Source organism: Myotis lucifugus, unplaced genomic scaffold, assembly GCF_000147115.1.
Source record: "Myotis lucifugus unplaced genomic scaffold, Myoluc2.0 scaffold_151, whole genome shotgun sequence".
NCBI classification, from domain to species: Eukaryota; Metazoa; Chordata; class Mammalia; order Chiroptera; family Vespertilionidae; genus Myotis; species Myotis lucifugus.
The window spans coordinates 1,492,751-1,511,065 of NW_005871199.1; the positions used below are offsets into that span (position 1 = coordinate 1,492,751).

General features: G+C 49.4%; 1 protein-coding gene across 11 annotated transcripts; it reads left to right on the top strand.

Moving 5' to 3' along the window:
- Window positions 1–3,418: 3,418 nt before the first annotated feature.
- Window positions 3,419–17,700, top strand: TARS2 (threonyl-tRNA synthetase 2, mitochondrial). 11 transcript variants are annotated; one of them, XM_014461269.2, is made up of 19 exons: window positions 3,419–3,626; window positions 4,442–4,530; window positions 5,780–5,976; window positions 6,291–6,414; window positions 7,259–7,383; window positions 8,841–8,958; window positions 9,074–9,138; window positions 9,393–9,471; window positions 10,490–10,636; window positions 10,815–10,913; window positions 11,208–11,425; window positions 11,898–12,060; window positions 12,275–12,412; window positions 12,560–12,637; window positions 15,154–15,254; window positions 15,482–15,583; window positions 15,754–15,826; window positions 16,392–16,506; window positions 17,339–17,700. In XM_014461269.2, the coding sequence occupies exons 3-19, from the start codon at window positions 5,870–5,872 to the stop codon at window positions 17,485–17,487; spliced, it is 2,001 nt and encodes a 666-aa protein (XP_014316755.1). In that variant the 5' UTR covers window positions 3,419–3,626; window positions 4,442–4,530; window positions 5,780–5,869; the 3' UTR covers window positions 17,488–17,700. The 11 variants fall into 11 exon arrangements, with proteins under 11 accessions (XP_014316755.1, XP_023615027.1, XP_023615030.1 ...); XM_006095207.3 differs by lacking the exons at window positions 3,419–3,626; window positions 4,442–4,530 and adding an exon at window positions 4,663–4,814; XM_023759258.1 differs by lacking the exons at window positions 3,419–3,626; window positions 4,442–4,530; window positions 17,339–17,700 and adding exons at window positions 4,663–4,814; window positions 17,160–17,318.
- Window positions 17,701–18,315: the final 615 nt, after the last annotated feature.

Below are 18,315 nucleotides of genomic sequence, written 5' to 3' on the forward strand. Positions count from 1 at the left end.
AGTCTGGTACAGGAGGGATGAGTTACTCCCCCATGTATGTAGATACAGTAACACAAACGCCATCCGAGTGGATTTAGGGTACTGGGGTGTTTCTCATACTTGTTTATGAGTAACTGTATAGACAAGTCCGGTCAGCTGCTGCTCACAATTGCTGAGTAATAACTCACTGAGGCTGCCTAGACAAAGCTGCTAAAGGGGCGTGAGTGAGACATGGGCTCCTAAGTAAACATCCTGTTCTTCCCCCACGTAGAAGAAAAAACTGCATGCGTCAGGTTAAAAGAGCAAGTCAAGTGCCGTGTAAACCATCAAATTCTGACTGCTGGGGGAGAACAGGAGGAACCTCCTATGTTTATGCGTTTGAGAGGAAGGGGATAAGGCTGAGATCTATGTAGAAATTGACACTGCAGTTACCTATGGTTCCTTTATTTTTTCCTTTCCCTTTGTGCTCACTGTGGCAAGAGTCAAAAGTTGAGAATACAGATGTGGGTGGAAGGGCTAGTGAGCAGTGCCAACAGAGAAGACACAAATCCAGGCCCCAGCTTTTTGTGTTTGACTCAAAGGGGTGTTGGCTAAACCAGTCCACCCTGGATCTGCTGGGGTTCGTAGCAAATTCAATGTTCCAGAACGTCCTTATTTTTCTTATTACTTCCTTATGTGTTTTTTAAACCTCACCGACGGATGTTTATTGATTTGAGAGAGAGAGAGAGAGAAACATTGATGTGAGAGACAAACAGATTGGTTGCCTCCCATACCCGCCCTGACCAGGGATCGAACCCACAACCTAGGTATGTGCCCTGACCAGAAATCAAACCCAAAATCTTTTGGTGCACCTGGCAAGGGCTCCCTCCCCCATTTTATTTTAATATGTTTTTATTGAATTTTTGGAGAGGAATAGAGAGAAACATCAATGAGAGAGGAACATCATTGATTGGCTGCCTCCTGCACGGCCCTCACTGGGGGATCAAACCTGCAACTGAAATACATGCCCTTGACTGGATTTGAGCCTGGTACCCTTCAGTCCGCAGGCGATGCTCTACCCACTGAGCCAAACCAGTTAAGGCAAGGGCTCCCCTTACTTTTGAGAATTACTTTGCTGCGTAATTTGTGGAAAAGAGATGAGGACTTGAGACCTCTTACATTTTTCTTGGGGTAACGCAGTTGAAATGCATGGAGAGACAGGAGATGGGTGGCACCCTGTGCTTCAGTTTTGCCCTCCCCTGGCTAGGAATTCTTTGCACCTACACGAAACAGTTCAGACCCCATATCTCCTAGGCAGCCAGGCATTGCCAAAGGCAACAGAGACTAGTAAAGGATGGATTTGAAATCTTGGTTACTGGGTAGTGGGCCTTAATTGCCTTCTGTAGATGTGTCTAGACCAGGGGTGGGCAAACTTTTTGACTCGAGGGCCAGAGGGCCGGAACAAAAGCATGGATGGAGTGTTTGTGTGAACTAATATAAATTCAAAGTAAACATAATTACATAAAAGGGTACGGTCTTTTTTTTTTTTTTTTTTTAGTTTTATTCATTTCAAACGGGCCGGATCCGGCCTGCGGGGGCCGTAGTTTGCCCACGGCTGGTCTAGACCTTCTTTTGGAGTACTTTGATCTTTCCTTTGTTTTTTACTTAAGCATGGAACCTCAGTTGACATCCCTGCACTGGTTCCTGTGTTTGGGAGACTTCTCTGTTTTTCCTTTGGAGGGTCGTTTAAGAGGCGGCGGGTAGAAGTGGCTGTTTCCTTGTTTCTCTTCTATAGACTCAGGAGATGTCTTGGGGAAGGGAACTAGAGGATTTAGGTGCACCCAAGGCTTTGTTTTCAAAGCCAAGTTCAACTTATTTCCATGCTCCTAATAGGAAGCTTTCCCCCCTTTATTTACTCAGAAAACTTGGTTGAACTTTTTCTCTCTTCATGGCATCTTAAAGCAATGTTACAGTAAAAAGCTTGGCCCCATCCTAGATCTTTATTACTAAGGGAAAAAGCTTTTTAATAAACCAAAACTCCCCATACCACCTGCTGTACCTCTAGACACTTGGCTAATTGGGTGGGCCTCAAAAGCATTTGGTGGCAATGATATAAACCTTTATATATTTTATCTTCTTAAATTTATCTTTTTTACCTCCAATATCTTTTCTGTCTCTTTGATGCAGGGAACTTTTGCTTCTAAGAGCTAAGATAGATTTGGAAGTATGTGTTCATCTGATGATAAGTGGGAAATGTTCTTTACCTTCAGCGGAGAGCATTCTTATATATAAGATTATAACAACAATACCACCTCAAAACTTTAGCTCACTTTAAGATGTCTATTTTAAAAGTGAAGTAAAACTGAGAATCTCCCCAAACTTGATTAAGGGTCTAGGATACCCTTAACTGAGGATTCCCTTTTCCCTAGACTTCTGTGAAATCTGGCATTATTTCTTGAACACTTCTTTTTCCTTATCTTTAGTCTGCTAGAAAAAATTTTCTTGGCTTTTTATTGGACTCCTCTCTCCAACCTATATATTAAAGCCTTTTGGGCCCCAAACGCTCCAAGTAGTGTATCTGGAGAGTAAGCGGAGCCGTGCTACCAAGCATGATGCAGTCTGACTCTTCTGGTGTCTAAGGGGCAGCAGAGCATGGCATAGTATATAGGCTTTGGATTCAGAGATTGGGATTTCTCTGAGGGTAATTTTCCATGTTATAAAGGGAGCATAAGAGCTACTACTTGTCAGGGTTTTTTCTAGGAATTAAGATAGTGAAGACAAGCACTCGGCACATAGTAGGTGTTCAGTGATACTCTGGATGGAAATAAGAGCAGTTTTAGGGATGCTTCCCAGGCAGGCTAACTGGTTAAAATTCCCTGAGGCTGAGACAGAGTAGGAACAATTCAGAAATGGTAGCAGAACCGGCGATGAACGAATTGGACTTAGCTAGCTTGCTTTTGCTGGCTTGCTTGCTACAGAAGGAGAAATTGAATAACTTGAAATTCCTTCCTTCATTGCAGCACAGGTTACATAGGCAATGATGTAGTTGTTGATTGATCAGCATCCCACACACAGCTCAGTGCATTGCACGTAGTGAGTAGCCAGTAAATGTTTGAGGGATGAGTATGGGAAGCTGCCATAATAATGGAGCTTACTTAATCCACCATCTCTCTATTCTCCACACACAAAAAGGACAGGGTAGAATGATTAAAAAATGTGTGTCAGTATATCCTTTGGAGTTTCAACTCAATACAATGATTGGTACATTCTTAATTCAATAATTTATTGAGCACCTGCAATGTAACACTCCTGTCCTTTTTGGTGCAGAGCTATGGAAAGAATTCTGCCTCTTTTCACACTTTGTGAATGCCACTTAAAAATCCTCACTTACCTTTTCCCAGACAGACAGACAGACACACACACACGTGATATCCCTTTTCCACAGTCTTATTTCTTTTTGTATTTCAGGGTGTCTAACATGTAAGAAGATGGAGCCAAGATCTAGAATGGTGCCTGTGACTCAGATCAACTGCTGTCTTTCCCAGACAGAACCTCTGGCCTCCGGGAACCTAGATTAAACAGCATTTTCTGACAGCTCTTCCTCCTCAGTCCTTGATTCCATCACCATTGGAAACTTGAGCACCAACTCTAACCACCCCCACCCCCAGGTGAGGGCACTAATGGGAATCACTGAGAACCTCATAGCTGGCTCCAAGTCCACTTTCCCTCTCACTTGACTAAAATCTGACTGAGATTTTGTTTTTACTGTGTAAGAAAATAAATATACCTAGTCCTGTATCCTAGATATGGTACGGAAAGAGAAAAGAAGGATAAAGGAAGTTGAAAGCCAGAATGGGGATGAGAGGCAAAGGTCTTGCATAGGAAGCAGAGAGCCAAGATTCTGGGTCAGGCACCTCTTTCTGAAGTAAACACTATGACCAGTGGTGAAAAGCACAAGACTTGGATTAAATCCAGCATTAGCACTTAAACTGTTTGACTTTAAATCACTTACCTTCTCTGACTTTACTAGTAAATTTCTCATCTATAAGATTTAGAGGTCTCCTAGGTCCCTCTTAAGCACCATGAGTCTGAAGGGACTCCAAGAAGTGCCCTCTGCAGATGCTCTGCTCCAGCTCTTAAAGCTGTTATATTAATTTATTCTAGTGGTTTGTCCGTACTGTCCATTACCTTATATCGTGCAGTATATTAGATGATTTACATAAAATAAACGTCAACAATTGGGAGCAATACTATTATTCCCATCTCATAGATGAGCAAACTGAAGCATAGAAAAATAATTTATCCAGAATTACATAGTGAATGGCAGGCAGATTCAGGATTTACACTAGGTCCGTTTGGTTTCAAATCTATGCTCTTAAGTGTTTCCTATTTGCTAGTAAAGACTGTGTAAAAATACATACATGGTTAATTGGAAGTTACTGACTACCCTTTCTGGTCCGTTTTTCTCCCACTCTCACTCCAGAGTTTTCTTGCTCCTGTCCTCAAACCCTAAGGACCGCTTATTGCTACTTGGGACTGAAACTGCTGGTGTCGGATTGCCGGTGTAACCGTGTAAGTCTTCCGATCGGCCGGAACCACCCACATCGCTGCTGTTGCTGTGTGGGGTGGACGTACCTCTTCTCATTTCCTAGGGGTGGTTCCAGGCTAGAGTGGCAGCTGTAGTAACCAATAGGCATGGGTATTGTCGGGCCAGGGGCCAATGAGGAATCCACTGAGGGAGAAGGGGATCATTTGGTTGAGGATGTACGCACCGGAGGAACATGGGGCTGTACCAGAGGTGGCGGCGGCTCCGGCTCCCAGGGTTACAAGCCTGCGGGCTACACACGGCGCTTGAGGTACCCCAAAGTTCCGAACCCCCCAAAGCCCAAGGTGTAGGTTCTCAACCCAGCCTGACCCTCCCTGCTCCCGCCCTGAGTCCCGAACCGGCTACTCTGGCCTTTTTTAAAAATATGTTTTTATTGATTTCAGAGAGGAAGGGAGAAAAGAGGGATAAACATCAATGATGAGAGAGCATCATTGATTGGCTGCCTCCTGGACGCCCCACAATGGGGATGGAGCCCACAATCGGGCATGTGCCCTGACCGGGCGTTGAACCATGACCTCCTGGTTCATAGGTCGACGCCCAACCGCTGAGCCACTGCGGCCGCCGTTTGAAGCGCTTTTTCCCAGGGTCAACCGCCTGCGGAGCCAGGACTCCTAATGTAGGGCCCTGGAGCATCCCTTCCTTTTAAAGCAGTGGTTCTCAACCTTGGCTGCACATTAGAATCACCTGGGAATCTGTTTGTTTTTTTTAATATATTTTATTGATTTTTTACAGAGAGGAAGGGAGAGGGATAGAGAGTTAGAAACATCACTGAGAGAGAAACATCGATCAGCTGCCTCTTGCACACTCCCTACTGGGGATGTGCCTGCAACCGAAGTACATGCCCTTGACCAGAATCGAACCCGGGACCCTCGAGTCCACAGGCCGACGCTCTATCCACTGAGCCAAACCGGCCAGGGCTGGGATCTTTTAAATCCTGGATTTCTGGGCCTCATCCTCCGGAAATTCTGTTTCTTTGTTACTAATGTTGTGGCCCCACCCCATAACAAAGAAACAGAATTTCCGAAGGATGAGGCCCAGAAATCAGGATTTTAAAAGATTCCCAGGTGATTCTAATGTGCAGCCAAGGTTGAGCACCACTGCTTTAAAGACTAGAGATTAGGACCCCGGCCACTTCAATGCCCTCATCTCCCACCATCCCCAACCCCAGGAATAACTGATGGGACCTGTGTTACCTCCTAACGTCTTTCCCTCCAGGCAGCTGTGCCGGCTCCTCCACCCTGTTTGGTAGAGCGGCTTGGCCTTTTTGAGGAGCTATGGGCTGCGCAGGTGAAGAGGTTAGCAGGCATGGCACAGAAGGAACACCGGACTATCAAGGTAGCGCTCCCCGGAGGACAGAAAGTGGAGGCCGTGGCATGGAACACAACCCCTTACCAGCTGGCCCAGCAGATCAGGTACCAGGCCCCTTCTCTACCTACCAGTATTCCTCTCCCACCTCTGCGTCCTCTGCACCTGAGCAGAGAGAGAGAACTCTGCTTGTTTCTGTTCCATGCCATCAAGATAGCTTTAACTACCGGTTCGTTTTTTTTATGTGTTAGTTTCAGAGTCTCTGTCCTTGCTCTATTGTCCTTGGGGGAGGAGGGAGGAGAAACAGTAGGTTCTATTGCTCTGGTAACACAGTCCCCCTTTGCAAGTCGAGTCCCTCTTTTTCCATGTGGATTGTAACCCTCTCATTTTCTTTATCTCCACCCCATCCCCACTGTTGAAGTTCAACCCTGGCAAATACTGCAGTGGCCGCTCAAGTGAATGGAGAACCTTATGATCTGGAGCGGCCCTTAGAGACAGATTCTGACCTCAGATTTCTGACGTTTGATTCTGCAGAGGGGAAAGCAGTAAGTGTCTTCTTTGTCACAAATACAGTGGCTGCTAAACTGAGATATTTAAATGGGTGTTTCTAACATTTCTTTTGCCTGAGTTTTTCCATTTTCACTTGGGAGGGAGACTTACCGCAGATGGCTTATCTTAACTATCCCTAGCTAAGCTGGAAACTTATGATGAAAGTTTTTACTAAGCCTAGGTCTCTTATAAGCAGACATCATTTGTGTTAGTGAAAGGGAGAAGTAGTAAGTTGAAAACAGGATGATATTGAGATACCCATTATACGTTATCTGTAGCAAATATTTAATTTTAACGTGGCTTCCACAACTGAGCGTAACAGCCAAGCCTCGTCCCCATGTTGTCCTCTTCATGTCAGCTTAGGTAATGTGGACCTCATGTATTAGGATGCAGAAAAATTGAGTTCTCATGTCATTTATTTACAAATGACCAAATCTGAAAGCAGTGGTTGCATCACACTGGATTCCTGGGCTAGGGGGCAAGAAAAAGGACCAAAAGACTGAGCAGAGCCTTTAAGAGGCAGTCTTACCAGAGTAGTTTACTCTGAAGCCCTATAAGAGATGTTATAGGAGAGCAAAGGAAGCTGCCTGGCTTCCTGTGACCGGGTAGCCCTGAGGAGTGGGGTAGGAGGGTACTCTCTTCTGTGCACCGATTCTACTGACTGCTTTCTTTTCTATTTTTTTTTCCTTGTCACTATGTAATGGTCACCACCTCCATTATATGATAGTTATTCCTAGAAGAGCCATACTGGTTTCACACCAGCTTCTTGGAGGAGAGGATCCAGAGCGAGGGGGTAAGGGAGAAGGTCAGGACTCATGAACTTCTTTCCTGTGAACCCAGGTGTTCTGGCATTCCAGCGCCCATGTCCTGGGGGCAGCGGCTGAACAACTCCTAGGTGCCGTCCTCTGCCGAGGGCCCAGCACAGAGTGTGGCTTCTACCATGATTTCTTCCTGGGAAAGGAACGGTGAGCAATGCAAGGAAGGGGGAGAATGATGGTTTCTTTTGTGAGACTTCACCTTTTTCCCCAGGTTTTTTTGAGGCATAATTGACAAAATTGTAGTATTTTTAAAGTGTGCAGTGTGATAATTTGATATTCGTATACATTGTGAAAGGATTCCCACAATCTAGTTAATTAACCCATCACCTCACATTTTTTGTGGTTTTTTTTGTTAATCCTCACCTGAGGATATTTTTTCCATTGCTTTTCATGAGGAGTGGGAAAGATAGAGAAACATAAATGTGAGAGAGAGACACGGACTGGTTGCCTCCTGCACACATTCTCACTGGAGATGGGGAGCAAACCTGTAATCCAGGTATGTGCCCCGGACCAGGAATCGAACCTGAGCCCCTTTGGCGCTCTAACCACTGAGCAACCAGCCAGGACGACCTCACCTTTTTTTTTTTTTTTTTTTTAATATATATCTTTATTGATTTCAGAGAGGCAGGGAGAGGGAAAGAGATAGAAACATCAATGATGAGGGAAACATCATTGATTGGCTGCCTCCTGCACGTCGCCTACTGGAGATCAAGCCCACAACCCAGGCATGTGCCCTTGATCGGAATCGAACCTGGGACTCTTCAATCCGTAGGCCGACGCTCTTTCCACTGAGCTAAACCAGCTAGGGCACAACCTCACCTTTTTATTGTGAGAACACTTAACGTCTGTTAGCAAATAGCAAATTTCAACTATACAATACAGAATTATCAAAATAGTCACCATGCTATGCATTAGCTCCTCAGACCTTATTCATCTTATAACTGAAAGGTTGTACCCTGTTATTGGAGTGGTTTCTGAGGCCCTTTTCTGGGGTCTAGGGCATGTTCAATTTGGAGGAGCAAGCTAGGGGAAGGGCCTCCAGGCCTGATATGTTATTTTGGTACCACCTTCTCCATTAGTCCATGTTCTTTCTCTTCTGTCTAATTCTGCTTGAAACATCTTCTCTAGCCTTTAGGAGTTCTTCAACTTTTATTTCATTCTCCATTACTTTGCTTTAATTTTGTCCATCCAGATTGCCTGCACTCCACTTTTTAAAAAATATATGTTTTTATTGATTTTAGAGAGGAAGGAAGAGGGAGAGAAATGTTAATGATGAGAGAAAATCATTGATTGGCTGCCTCCTGCATGCCCCCCCTACTGGGAATGAAACCTGCAATTCGGGCATGTGCCTGGGAATTGAACCCGGGACCCTTCAGTTTACAGGCTGACTGAGCCAAGCCAGTTCGGGCTGCACTCAACTTTTAATTTCATACATAGAGCATTTGCTCCAGCTATAAAATTTGTACCTGATTTCCTGTGTTTTTTGTTAGAGCAAATAATTCTAGATGTTTCTGGAGGGCAGGATTTCACCCCCTAGCCAACAGGTATGCCACCCAGGTGATGCTTCTTAGAGGGTGCAAACCAACCAGTTCTCATCTTCCCAGGACTATCCGGGGCTCAGAGCTGCCTGTTTTGGAGCGAATTTGCCAAAAACTTGCAGCTGCTGCTCAGCCCTTCCGGAGGCTAGAGGCTTCCCGGGATCAGCTTCGCCAGCTCTTCAAGGTGGGTTGGAAACACACAGGAGGAAGACCAGAGGCCTGAGGGACGAGGTGGCTCTCCCTCGTCAGTCCCAGAAGTGATGGGATAAAGACTTGTCTTCACTCATCCCTTCTTCCAGGACAACCCTTTCAAGCTCCGCCTGATCGAGGAGAAAGTGACGGGTCCGACAGCAACAGTTTATGGGTGAGAGTGGTCAAGACGGAGAGAATGGGGAGGTGGGGCGGCACTGACCAGGCCAGAGGGGGCTCAGGGAAAGGAGACAGAAGCTAATCGGTTGCTCCAGAAAAAGAAAGGGGACTGGGCATTGATTTTTATCCCCCGTTGCTCTCTCTGCGGAACACGTTTCTTTACTTCCTCTTTCCGTCAGCAAAAGGCCAGGAGAGGGAGAACACTAAGAACTGGGGAATTTGGAGACACTAATGGCCCTCTCCTCCCAGGTGTGGCATGCTGGTGGACCTTTGCCGGGGCCCCCACCTTCGGCACACCGGACAGATTGGAGGACTGAAGCTGCTCACGGTCAGTTGTGGGGACGGGGTTGGGTGGAAACCCCCGTTTTCACTGGAGTAGCGGGGGATGGGAAGATGGTTCTCTCAGCCCCAGCCATGCTCTGACGGTGAGCAGGGAATCCAGAGGGAGAAAGACACTCAGTCCCTGCCTTCTAGAAACGGAGTCTGATGGCAGATACTGGACACAGGAACCAACTCGGTTCCATATTGGACATCACCGCTAAGGGAGACGGGGTGGGAGGGCGTGGACAGGCTGGACAAGGTCTTACACGGCCGGCTCCTGTGGTGGAGAAGGTGGGGAATACCATTCGACAGGCACGGGGAGAATACTCTAAGTCAAGGGCGTGTCTTTTATGAAAACACTGTTTCTGGGCCAGGTGAGTTATCAGAATGGGAGCAGAGGGTGAGGGGAGAGGCAGGCAGGTAGAACAGAAAGCGCCGGACTGAAACCCTGGCTCTGCCATTCAGGACGTGTGTGGCCCTGGGTCCATCTCCTTACCTATTTCCCATCTATTGAAAGAGACGGTTAATTCCCGCCAGTAAACCCACATCCAGAGACAGACCAACGAATGCAGGAGCAAGTGTTTGAGGGAAAGTTAAAAGTGCTATAAAGTGCAGGCTGTTTCTTATTAGTGCTGTTCAAGGAAAGGGCAAGCAGAGGCAGGTGAGTCCACGGGGCAGAGATAGGGAAGAGTGTGGGAGGTTGGTAAGGGGGTGGGTGGATGACACTTGACCGGATCCTCAGGTTAATCCCCTGAGCAATCACTGATTAGAAGGGGAGGAACGAAGGCCGGGGTGCTGGCAGGCAGCAGTGAGATTGCTCAGGATAATGTTAGGCCTGAGTGGGACGTATGTAGAAATCAAGAACCGGGCACTTTCAAGGCTGTAAGCATCACATGCGTTGTCTGAAGGACCAGCCCGTGGTGATGGTGGGAAAGTAGTGCATAACTGAAGCTCACACTGAGGTTTGCCGGAGCGGTCGGGCGGCTTCAGCCTCATCTTCGCATGGACTCCCTGTGCCCCCGCAGAACTCGTCATCCTTATGGAAGGCCTCAGGGGCCCCCGAGACGCTGCAGAGGGTGTCCGGGGTTTCCTTCCCCACAGCAGAGGAGCTGAGGGCCTGGGAAGAATGGAGGAAGGAGGCAGAGTCACGGGACCACCGGCGCATTGGGAAGGTGCAGAGATTGGGGAGAGGGGGGCTGATGAGAAGGGTTGGAACAAGATGAAGGGACGCGATTGTGACGTTGGGAGCAGACTCAGAATCCAGCAGACTGAGCGGCTCCATCCCTTATTTCTTCTGGTTCCAAAGCCCCTGCTTCCCCCTTGAAGTGACCACTGCCATTCCCGACCCAGGAACAGGAGCTCTTCTTCTTCCATGAACTGAGTCCTGGGAGCTGCTTCTTCCTGCCCCGGGGGACGAGGGTGCACAATGCCCTGGTGTCTTTCATCAGGGTAAGGGGGACCCAGCCAGGGGAGGGGGGCCAGGGAGGGGCTGGGGGCCCAGAAGAAGTCAAGTGTTAAAAGGGGGATTAGAAGCATAAACATAAATACTGTAAAGTGCTGGTGATTTTTATTGAGATACTAGAAATGTGTGGTCTACATTGGGGAACATAGAGAGTTAATATGGTGTTTAGTAGGTGTGGCTGTGGTCAGCATGACTGAGGGCCCAGGAGAATCACACAGCTGCCCCCTTCCCTTCTCTCCCCCGGTCACTTTGACCTTCCATGTCTGTACCCTCCTTTCCAGGCCGAGTACACCCGCCGTGGTTTCTCAGAAGTAAAAACACCCATACTGTTCTCTACGAAACTCTGGGAACTGTCAGGACACTGGGAGCATTATCAGGAAGACATGTTTGCCCTGCAGTCCCCAGGCTCTGACAGGCCCGCCAGCTCCCAGAGTGACCCCTCTACCAGCCATCCCACAGACTCGCTCGCCCTCAAGCCCATGAACTGCCCTGCGCACTGGTGAGCTGGAGCCAGAGGCCTGGGTCCTCCAGGGCTGAGGCCAGGCACCCAGGCTGCTAAATATTAAGTGACAGGAAGCATCTGGGAAGAGTACTGGGCACCTGATTGGAGTCTTGAATCTGCCTCTAGCTGACCATGTGAATTTGGGAAGATCATTGTACCACTCTAAGCCTCAGTGTCCTTACGGTAACATCGAGGGTTTGGAGTTGCTGCCTAGGGTTTTTTTCCCAACTCAGCGCCTGTCACAGAACAGGCGCACAGTAAATGATGTCTGTTGTTGTTACTGAGAAAATCCCTTTGAGTCACGCAGGGCTCCGACTGTGATGATGGGGACTGGCAGGATGCAGAGGCCAGGCAGGCTGGAGGGTCCTTAGCCGAAGGTGTGGGGAGAGAAAGCACCCCGCTGGGCAGAGGAGCGTCTTCGGGAGCTAGTTCTCCCTGTGGCACTGACCCCTTCCCACCCCAATCTCAGCCTGATGTTCGCCCACCGGCCCAGATCCTGGCGAGAGCTGCCCCTGCGACTGGCAGACTTTGGGGCCCTTCACAGGGCCGAGGCCTCGGGCAGCCTGGGAGGACTGACCCGGCTGCGGTGCTTCCAGCAGGATGATGCTCACATCTTCTGTGCACCGGACCAGGTGGCTCCCCCGCTCCATCAGGCATTTCTAACCACCGCCCTTCCCCCATGAGCCACCAACAGTCCTGACCTCAGTTGCCCTCTTTAGATATTACAGTTCGGCTACGTGCTATCCCCAACTTTCCTCTGTGTTTTTGCCCTCTGTTTGCCCCAAACTACCCTCACCCCAGAGCTCTGTCTAGCTCACACTCTCCCTCCCTTACTTCCTCCCCCAGCTGGAAGCAGAGATCCGGGGCTGCCTGGATTTCCTCCGCTCTGTCTATGCTGTCCTGGGCTTCTCCTTCCGCCTGGCACTGTCCACCCGGCCGTCTGGCTTCCTGGGAGAGCCTTGCCTCTGGGACCAGGCTGAGCAGGTGAGCAGGTGCAGGGAATCGGGTGGGTGAACCACTCTCCGATGGAAGGGGGACAGCTGGGAGTCAGGGTCCTCAGGAGAGGCGAATGCGGAGGCGCTCATTGCGGGGTTGGAGGGATGTGTTGCTCATGGTCCTCTCCCTCTAAAGGTCCTTCAACAGGCCCTGGAAGGGTTTGGAGAACCCTGGGACCTCAACCCTGGAGATGGTGCCTTCTATGGGCCTAAGGTAAGCTGGGGACTTTGGATAGAGTTTCATTTTTTGTTTTATTAAGTATTTAATAGATAAAAAGGAGTTTTGTTTTAACTTGTGTATAAAGAGGAGTGATTCAGTCCCTACCCCCATGGGACCTATTGTCTGTGAGGACTGGGTGGCAGGCGCTAAGGGAGCTTGCTATTCAGGAGGGTCAGGAAAGGCCTCCTGCAGGACTCTTTCTAATGCGAAGTAAAGAGGTGTTTCAGGAGGGAGAGTGGAGGCAAGGCTGGGGGAAGGGTGGAAACTGACTCACATGGCGAGTTGGAAGAAGTGAAAGAATCGGGAGGAGGGGAGAGAACTGAAAAGTATCTGCTGTATTTAGTGAAAAGGCTGTTAGTTTTTGTTGGTTGGTTGGTTGGTACCAGTGAATGTATTTGAGAAATCAGAATTACATGCAGACAGATTTAACATGCCAGGAAAATGTTATTTTTCCATTAAGATACGTTATGAAAATTGGCGTGAGGTCAGTTTCACACCTGGAATTAACAACCCCTAGCAAAAGTACCAACTGCTAATGTTAACTTATATATAACTTAGCTACATGTTAAAATACACAACTGTTGGTGCCAGTCTGCTTATAAAGGCAGTGCTCTGGATGTATCTTCTCACAAACAGTGGGCAAACAGGTTTCGTTATTAATGAATTCAACAATAATCCTGAATTCATTAAACAAGGTCCAACAATATGGTTTCTTCAAGAGGAATATCGAAGAATAAGAAATCTATAGTATACCGTGTGGGGCAAAAGTGGGCTTTATGTTCCTTACGAACAACTGTAAGCCTGCTTGTGCCCCACCCTGTACTTTGTTACAAGCAGTGAATTTCAGAATGTTCTGTTGGTTGGTGCTTAGTTTACCCAGGCTTGACCCCCGCAGAGGCAAGCTATGTGACCCTTTGCATGAAGAACCTTTTTGTGTATGTGGCAGCATGAAGCAGGGAGAGTCACAGACAAGAAAATTCTCATCATAACAGGCTGGGATTGACAGAGATGAGTGGATACAACAGGTAGTGGCAGCTCCTCTAACAAGCTCGGGCCAGGAATGTTCTCCTTAACTGCAAGTGCGGTAACCTTTGGTGCAGCTCTGGTAAGAGCACTTGCCAACAAAGCACATTGGTAAAAAGCTTGCTGCTTCATGCAGCCCAAGAAGAGGCAGAGCAAACAGCAGAGCAGTGAGCTGTGAACAAGCGAGAAGCCACATTGCGGGGCCCAGTGGATTGGTCATCTGAATTGCACTGCGCCTGCCCCTTGAGGACGCTGTCTGGCACAGAAAAGAGCAGAGCTGGGTTTCTAGAAAGACCAGAGCGAAGGCGTAGCTCAAGGCTGTTAGGTTTTGCAGGCCCATTTTTGGTAAAGTGGAGAGTGAGGGTGGAGGGAGGGAGGGAATGAATGAACCTAACTCTTTCAAGAACTTTGGCTGTTACAAAGGCAAAAGAGAATTACTAAGGGCCTGAGTAGTCAAAATGTTTATGAAGGGCGAGACTTGAGAATGTTTAAATGCTGTCATGAGAGGGTGCCTGTTGGGGTCAGGGAGGAGTTGAAGTTGTGGAAGGGGTTTCAGAGAGGGAAGCTCTACTGAAGTATGGCTTTGAGAGTCCTCCACCAAAGGAACAGCCTTTGCCATTGTTTGGGGCATGCAGAAAGGCTGGGTAGGTGCAGGAAGTTCATAGGTGTGGCTATAGGATTTGAAACACTTCCCATCTCAAGATACTGTCTGAATTTTCCATGAAATAGGGGAAAGAGTCATTTGGTGAGATGGGAATGGGGGAGAGGAGTTTTCAGTGAGGGAGGTGAACATTGAAGAGAGAAGGGAAAGCTTGAAAATCCTTGAGGAGAATAGGACACAGCTGGTCAAAGCAGCCACAGACTTGGGGGCAGCAGCAAGGGTCCAGTTGAGGTTGAAACAGGGACTTGGATGGCGTCAGTCGTTTTGCATCTGTGTGGTGTGTGCCATGTTGGGTAGCGCTGAGCCATTCTGTTAAGAGCCAAGGAGGTGGGAGGGGAGTTTGCCATGTGGATGTGATAGAGGAACAATGATGTCGGGAACCTGGGAGAGTGGGTACAGCTGCCTCGGGAAGAATCAAAAGCGGGAGGGGCCTGTGAACTGGAAGAAAAAGCAGCATTAAGGAACCTAGACATTGAAGAGCTATTAGCAGGAGTAATTGTCAAAGCTAGAAAACCAAGAGACGTATCAGAGCAGGGCGGACCGTTCCAGAGGTGCAGCCATTCTGGGCAAGGACAGGACAGGAGTGTAGCCACAGTGTGGGTGAAGGTCTCTGAGATGAGGCACTTGAGGAATTGAGAGGCCAGGGAGTGGATGTGGGTGTCCCCTAATATTATAACCCCACTGAGTCCCTGCCCGAGTCCCCGCCGAGTCAAGTAGAGCCTGGCACAGCGGGGTGACAGTGTCTCAGAGCAGCCTGGGGCATGGGTAGGTGGAAAGGGGGTGGCACTGGTTCTGGTTTCTCGCAGGCCTCCCCTCTCTCCTCCAGATTGACGTGCACCTCCACGATGCCCTGGGTCGGCCCCATCAGTGCGGGACAATCCAGCTTGACTTCCAGCTGCCCCTGAGATTTGACCTCCAGTACACGGGGTACAGAGCCTTGTCCGGACAAGTTCCCTTTTCCCGCGGCTGCCCAGGGGATCACTGGAGAGCAGCTTCCCCTTCTCCCTTTGGCCCTGAAAGTAACCAAATCCTCCACACCCTCCCCTGCTGAGCCTGACTGAGCCTGAATATTTTCTATAAGAACTGGCAGGTGATCCTGATTGCACAATTTGTGCTACTTCCTCCATTCCATCCACTTTCCTTTTTCCCTCTAGGCGAGCGGGGGCCCCGGAGCGTCCAGTCCTCATTCACCGAGCAGTTCTGGGTTCTGTGGAAAGGATGCTGGGAGTGCTGGCGGAGAGCTGTGGGGGGAGATGGTGAGACCCCCGACTCCAGACTTCTGTTCTGAGTCAGGCATGACAGTGCATGCCCCAGACCCTGCCCCCTTCAGACTCCAGCTTCTGTTTCCTGCTCCAGTCTGCTCGCTGCAGCCACCCTCATGGTCAGAGCCAGAATGAGTCATTTGTCCTCTTCTTCTCCCAACCAGGCCGCTGTGGCTGTCCCCATTCCAGGTGATGGTCATCCCAGTGGGGACCGAGCAGGAGGACTATGCCAGGGAGGTGAGGAGTTGGGGGCCAGGACAGGGCTGAAGCAAGACTAATAGGGACCTGAGCACATGCCTAGGAAGAGACCACCTGGGGTGGGAGAGGCGCAAGCACTTGGAACCACAAGGCTGGGCTCAGATGGCTGCTGGCCTGTGTGCTGGGAATTCCACCTGAGAAACAAACTGGTCCCTCCTGGTGGAGATGTGTGACAATTAAATCAACATACGTGAAAGGCTGACAACAGAGCACAAAAAGGGGTTGGATAAATGTTGCTTTTCCTTTGCTTTCTAGAGAGAAGGAAGGCTATGGGCTGTCCCCGTGTCAAGCAGCTGGTTGGGTGGAGTGTAGCCAGAAGCAGGCAGGCCAGGGAATCCCTGCAGGCTGGGCTCCACAGGAGGCAGACACAGAAGCTGCGGGGGCCAGGGCAGGGCCTCGGTGTGGAGACAGTGAGGAGGGGTGTCTGTGAGACCCCGAGAGCCTTGAGGCAGAGGAAGGGGGAACAGATGGGGCTTTGGTATCAGACTGTTCTACTCCTCAACCTTCCATTAAATTAAGTTCCTATCACCAAACCTCTGCCCAGGTACAGCAGAGCCTGCAGGCGGCGGGGCTGGTCGGAGACCTGGACGCTGACTCCAGGCAGACCCTCAGCCGGAGAGTCCGCGGGGCCCAGCTCGCCAACTACAATTTTCAGTTTGGTGAGTGACAGCTCAAGCACCCGCCCTGTACACTGTCCTCATTTTTATTAAGTTTGGTCATCTGCATATTTGGCTTAATTGGGGCTCAGTTCCTGAGCTGGACAGGAGCCAGGATTCAGGATGCCTAAGCCATTTGGACCATAGTTTTCTTCACCCCGACAGCTACCTCTGACCCACGGAACAATGTTCTTCTGACCCTTCTTCGCTGTCTGTTAGGTTAATTCACCAAGGGCGTGCCAGAGAGAAATGGACAGGAAGGGTTAATAAGGCCTAATTAGTTAGCTTTGTTTATTCTAGACCTAGATGGAGTCAGCCCTCCTGGATGAGGAGAAAGGCCTTATGGAGACAAGTGTAGCTCTGCCTGTTCCTTTTTTCATTTTCCAATAAAAGCCAGGAGCAGACAGTCCTCGGCCAGATAACCTGATTCTCTAGTTCTGCACACCCACTCGTGCTGCCAGCGCTTGGAGCAAGCTGCCCACAGCCCCGTGGACTCGCCGAGCCTTCCACCACGGCCACTTCCCCTTTCTCTAGTATTCACACACACAGGTGCACACACGCTTCCTCTGGGTCAGCTGATCTTTGTCTTGCTCTGGCTGACCCTACTATCTCTGACCCCTGGGCTCCTGAGCTGAAATAGCTTCTTATCTCCTCAGCACAAGCAGGGAGCTGAAGGGCAAGAACCAGTAAAACATCGGTCCCTGCACCACATCGGGGCTTTGTTCTCATCCTTTCTAAAGATTTAGGTTCCATCGCTTCAGTTTCTGCATAGCAAAGGGAGACACCCCAGGTGGGTTTCACCTGCCCTGAGATACCCACCCCCCTCTACTTGCAGTGGTTGGCCAGAAAGAGCAGAGCAACAGAACAGTGAACATTCGGACGCGAGACAACCGTCGGCTTGGAGAACGGGACTTGACAGAGGCTGTGGGGCGGCTGCTGGAGCTGCAGAACTCCAGGGTCCCAAATGCCGAGGAAATTTTCTGAGCGTTTGCATAGTCATGTGACAGACCTGCAGGAGCCACCAGCCTCTCCGAACCCAGGAGGGGCCAACCCAACCGACAGAGTCTGGAGTCCCAGACCCTTTAGAACTTGTGTGGAGGCCTGAATCTACTCCTCGGAAAGAGATTTGAGGTGGAGGAAGCCACGGCTGCTTGTGTGAGGAGAGCGAAACTAAGCATAATAAACCTAAAGCTCTGAGGTTGTGTTGTCGTCTCTGACTCCTGATGGGGGATAAAAGGATTTTGACTTCGCCTCCCTCTCTTGTCCCAGGGCGATGGGGAGAGTGAAGAGGGACAGCCCCGCCTCGCCAGGTGCTCTGCTGGTTGGAGCATCATCCTGTGCACCGAAAGGCGGTGGGTTGGATTCCTGGTCAGGGCACATACCCAGGTTGCAGGTTCAATCCCTGGTCAGGACATATAACAAGAATCAATGGATCAGTCCTAGCTGGTGTGGCTCAGTGGATAGAGCGTCGACCCTGAGACTGAAGGGTTCCCGGGTTCAATTCCAGTCAAGGGCACGTACCTTGGTCGCAGGTTCCCCGGCCCTGGTCGGGCTCATGCAGGAGGCAACCAATCCATGTTCTCTCTCACATCGATGTTTCTCTCTGTCCCTCTCCCTTCCACTCTAAAAAAAGCAATGGGAAAATATCCTCGGGTGAGGATTAACAGCAACAAAAATCAACCAATGAATGCATAGACAAGTGGAACAAAACAATACCTCCCTCCCTCTCTCAAATCAATAAAAGAAAAAAATTAATAAAAAGGGCAGCCCAGGCATCTCACTGGTTAGGGAGCCCCTAGGGTAGGTGTCCTG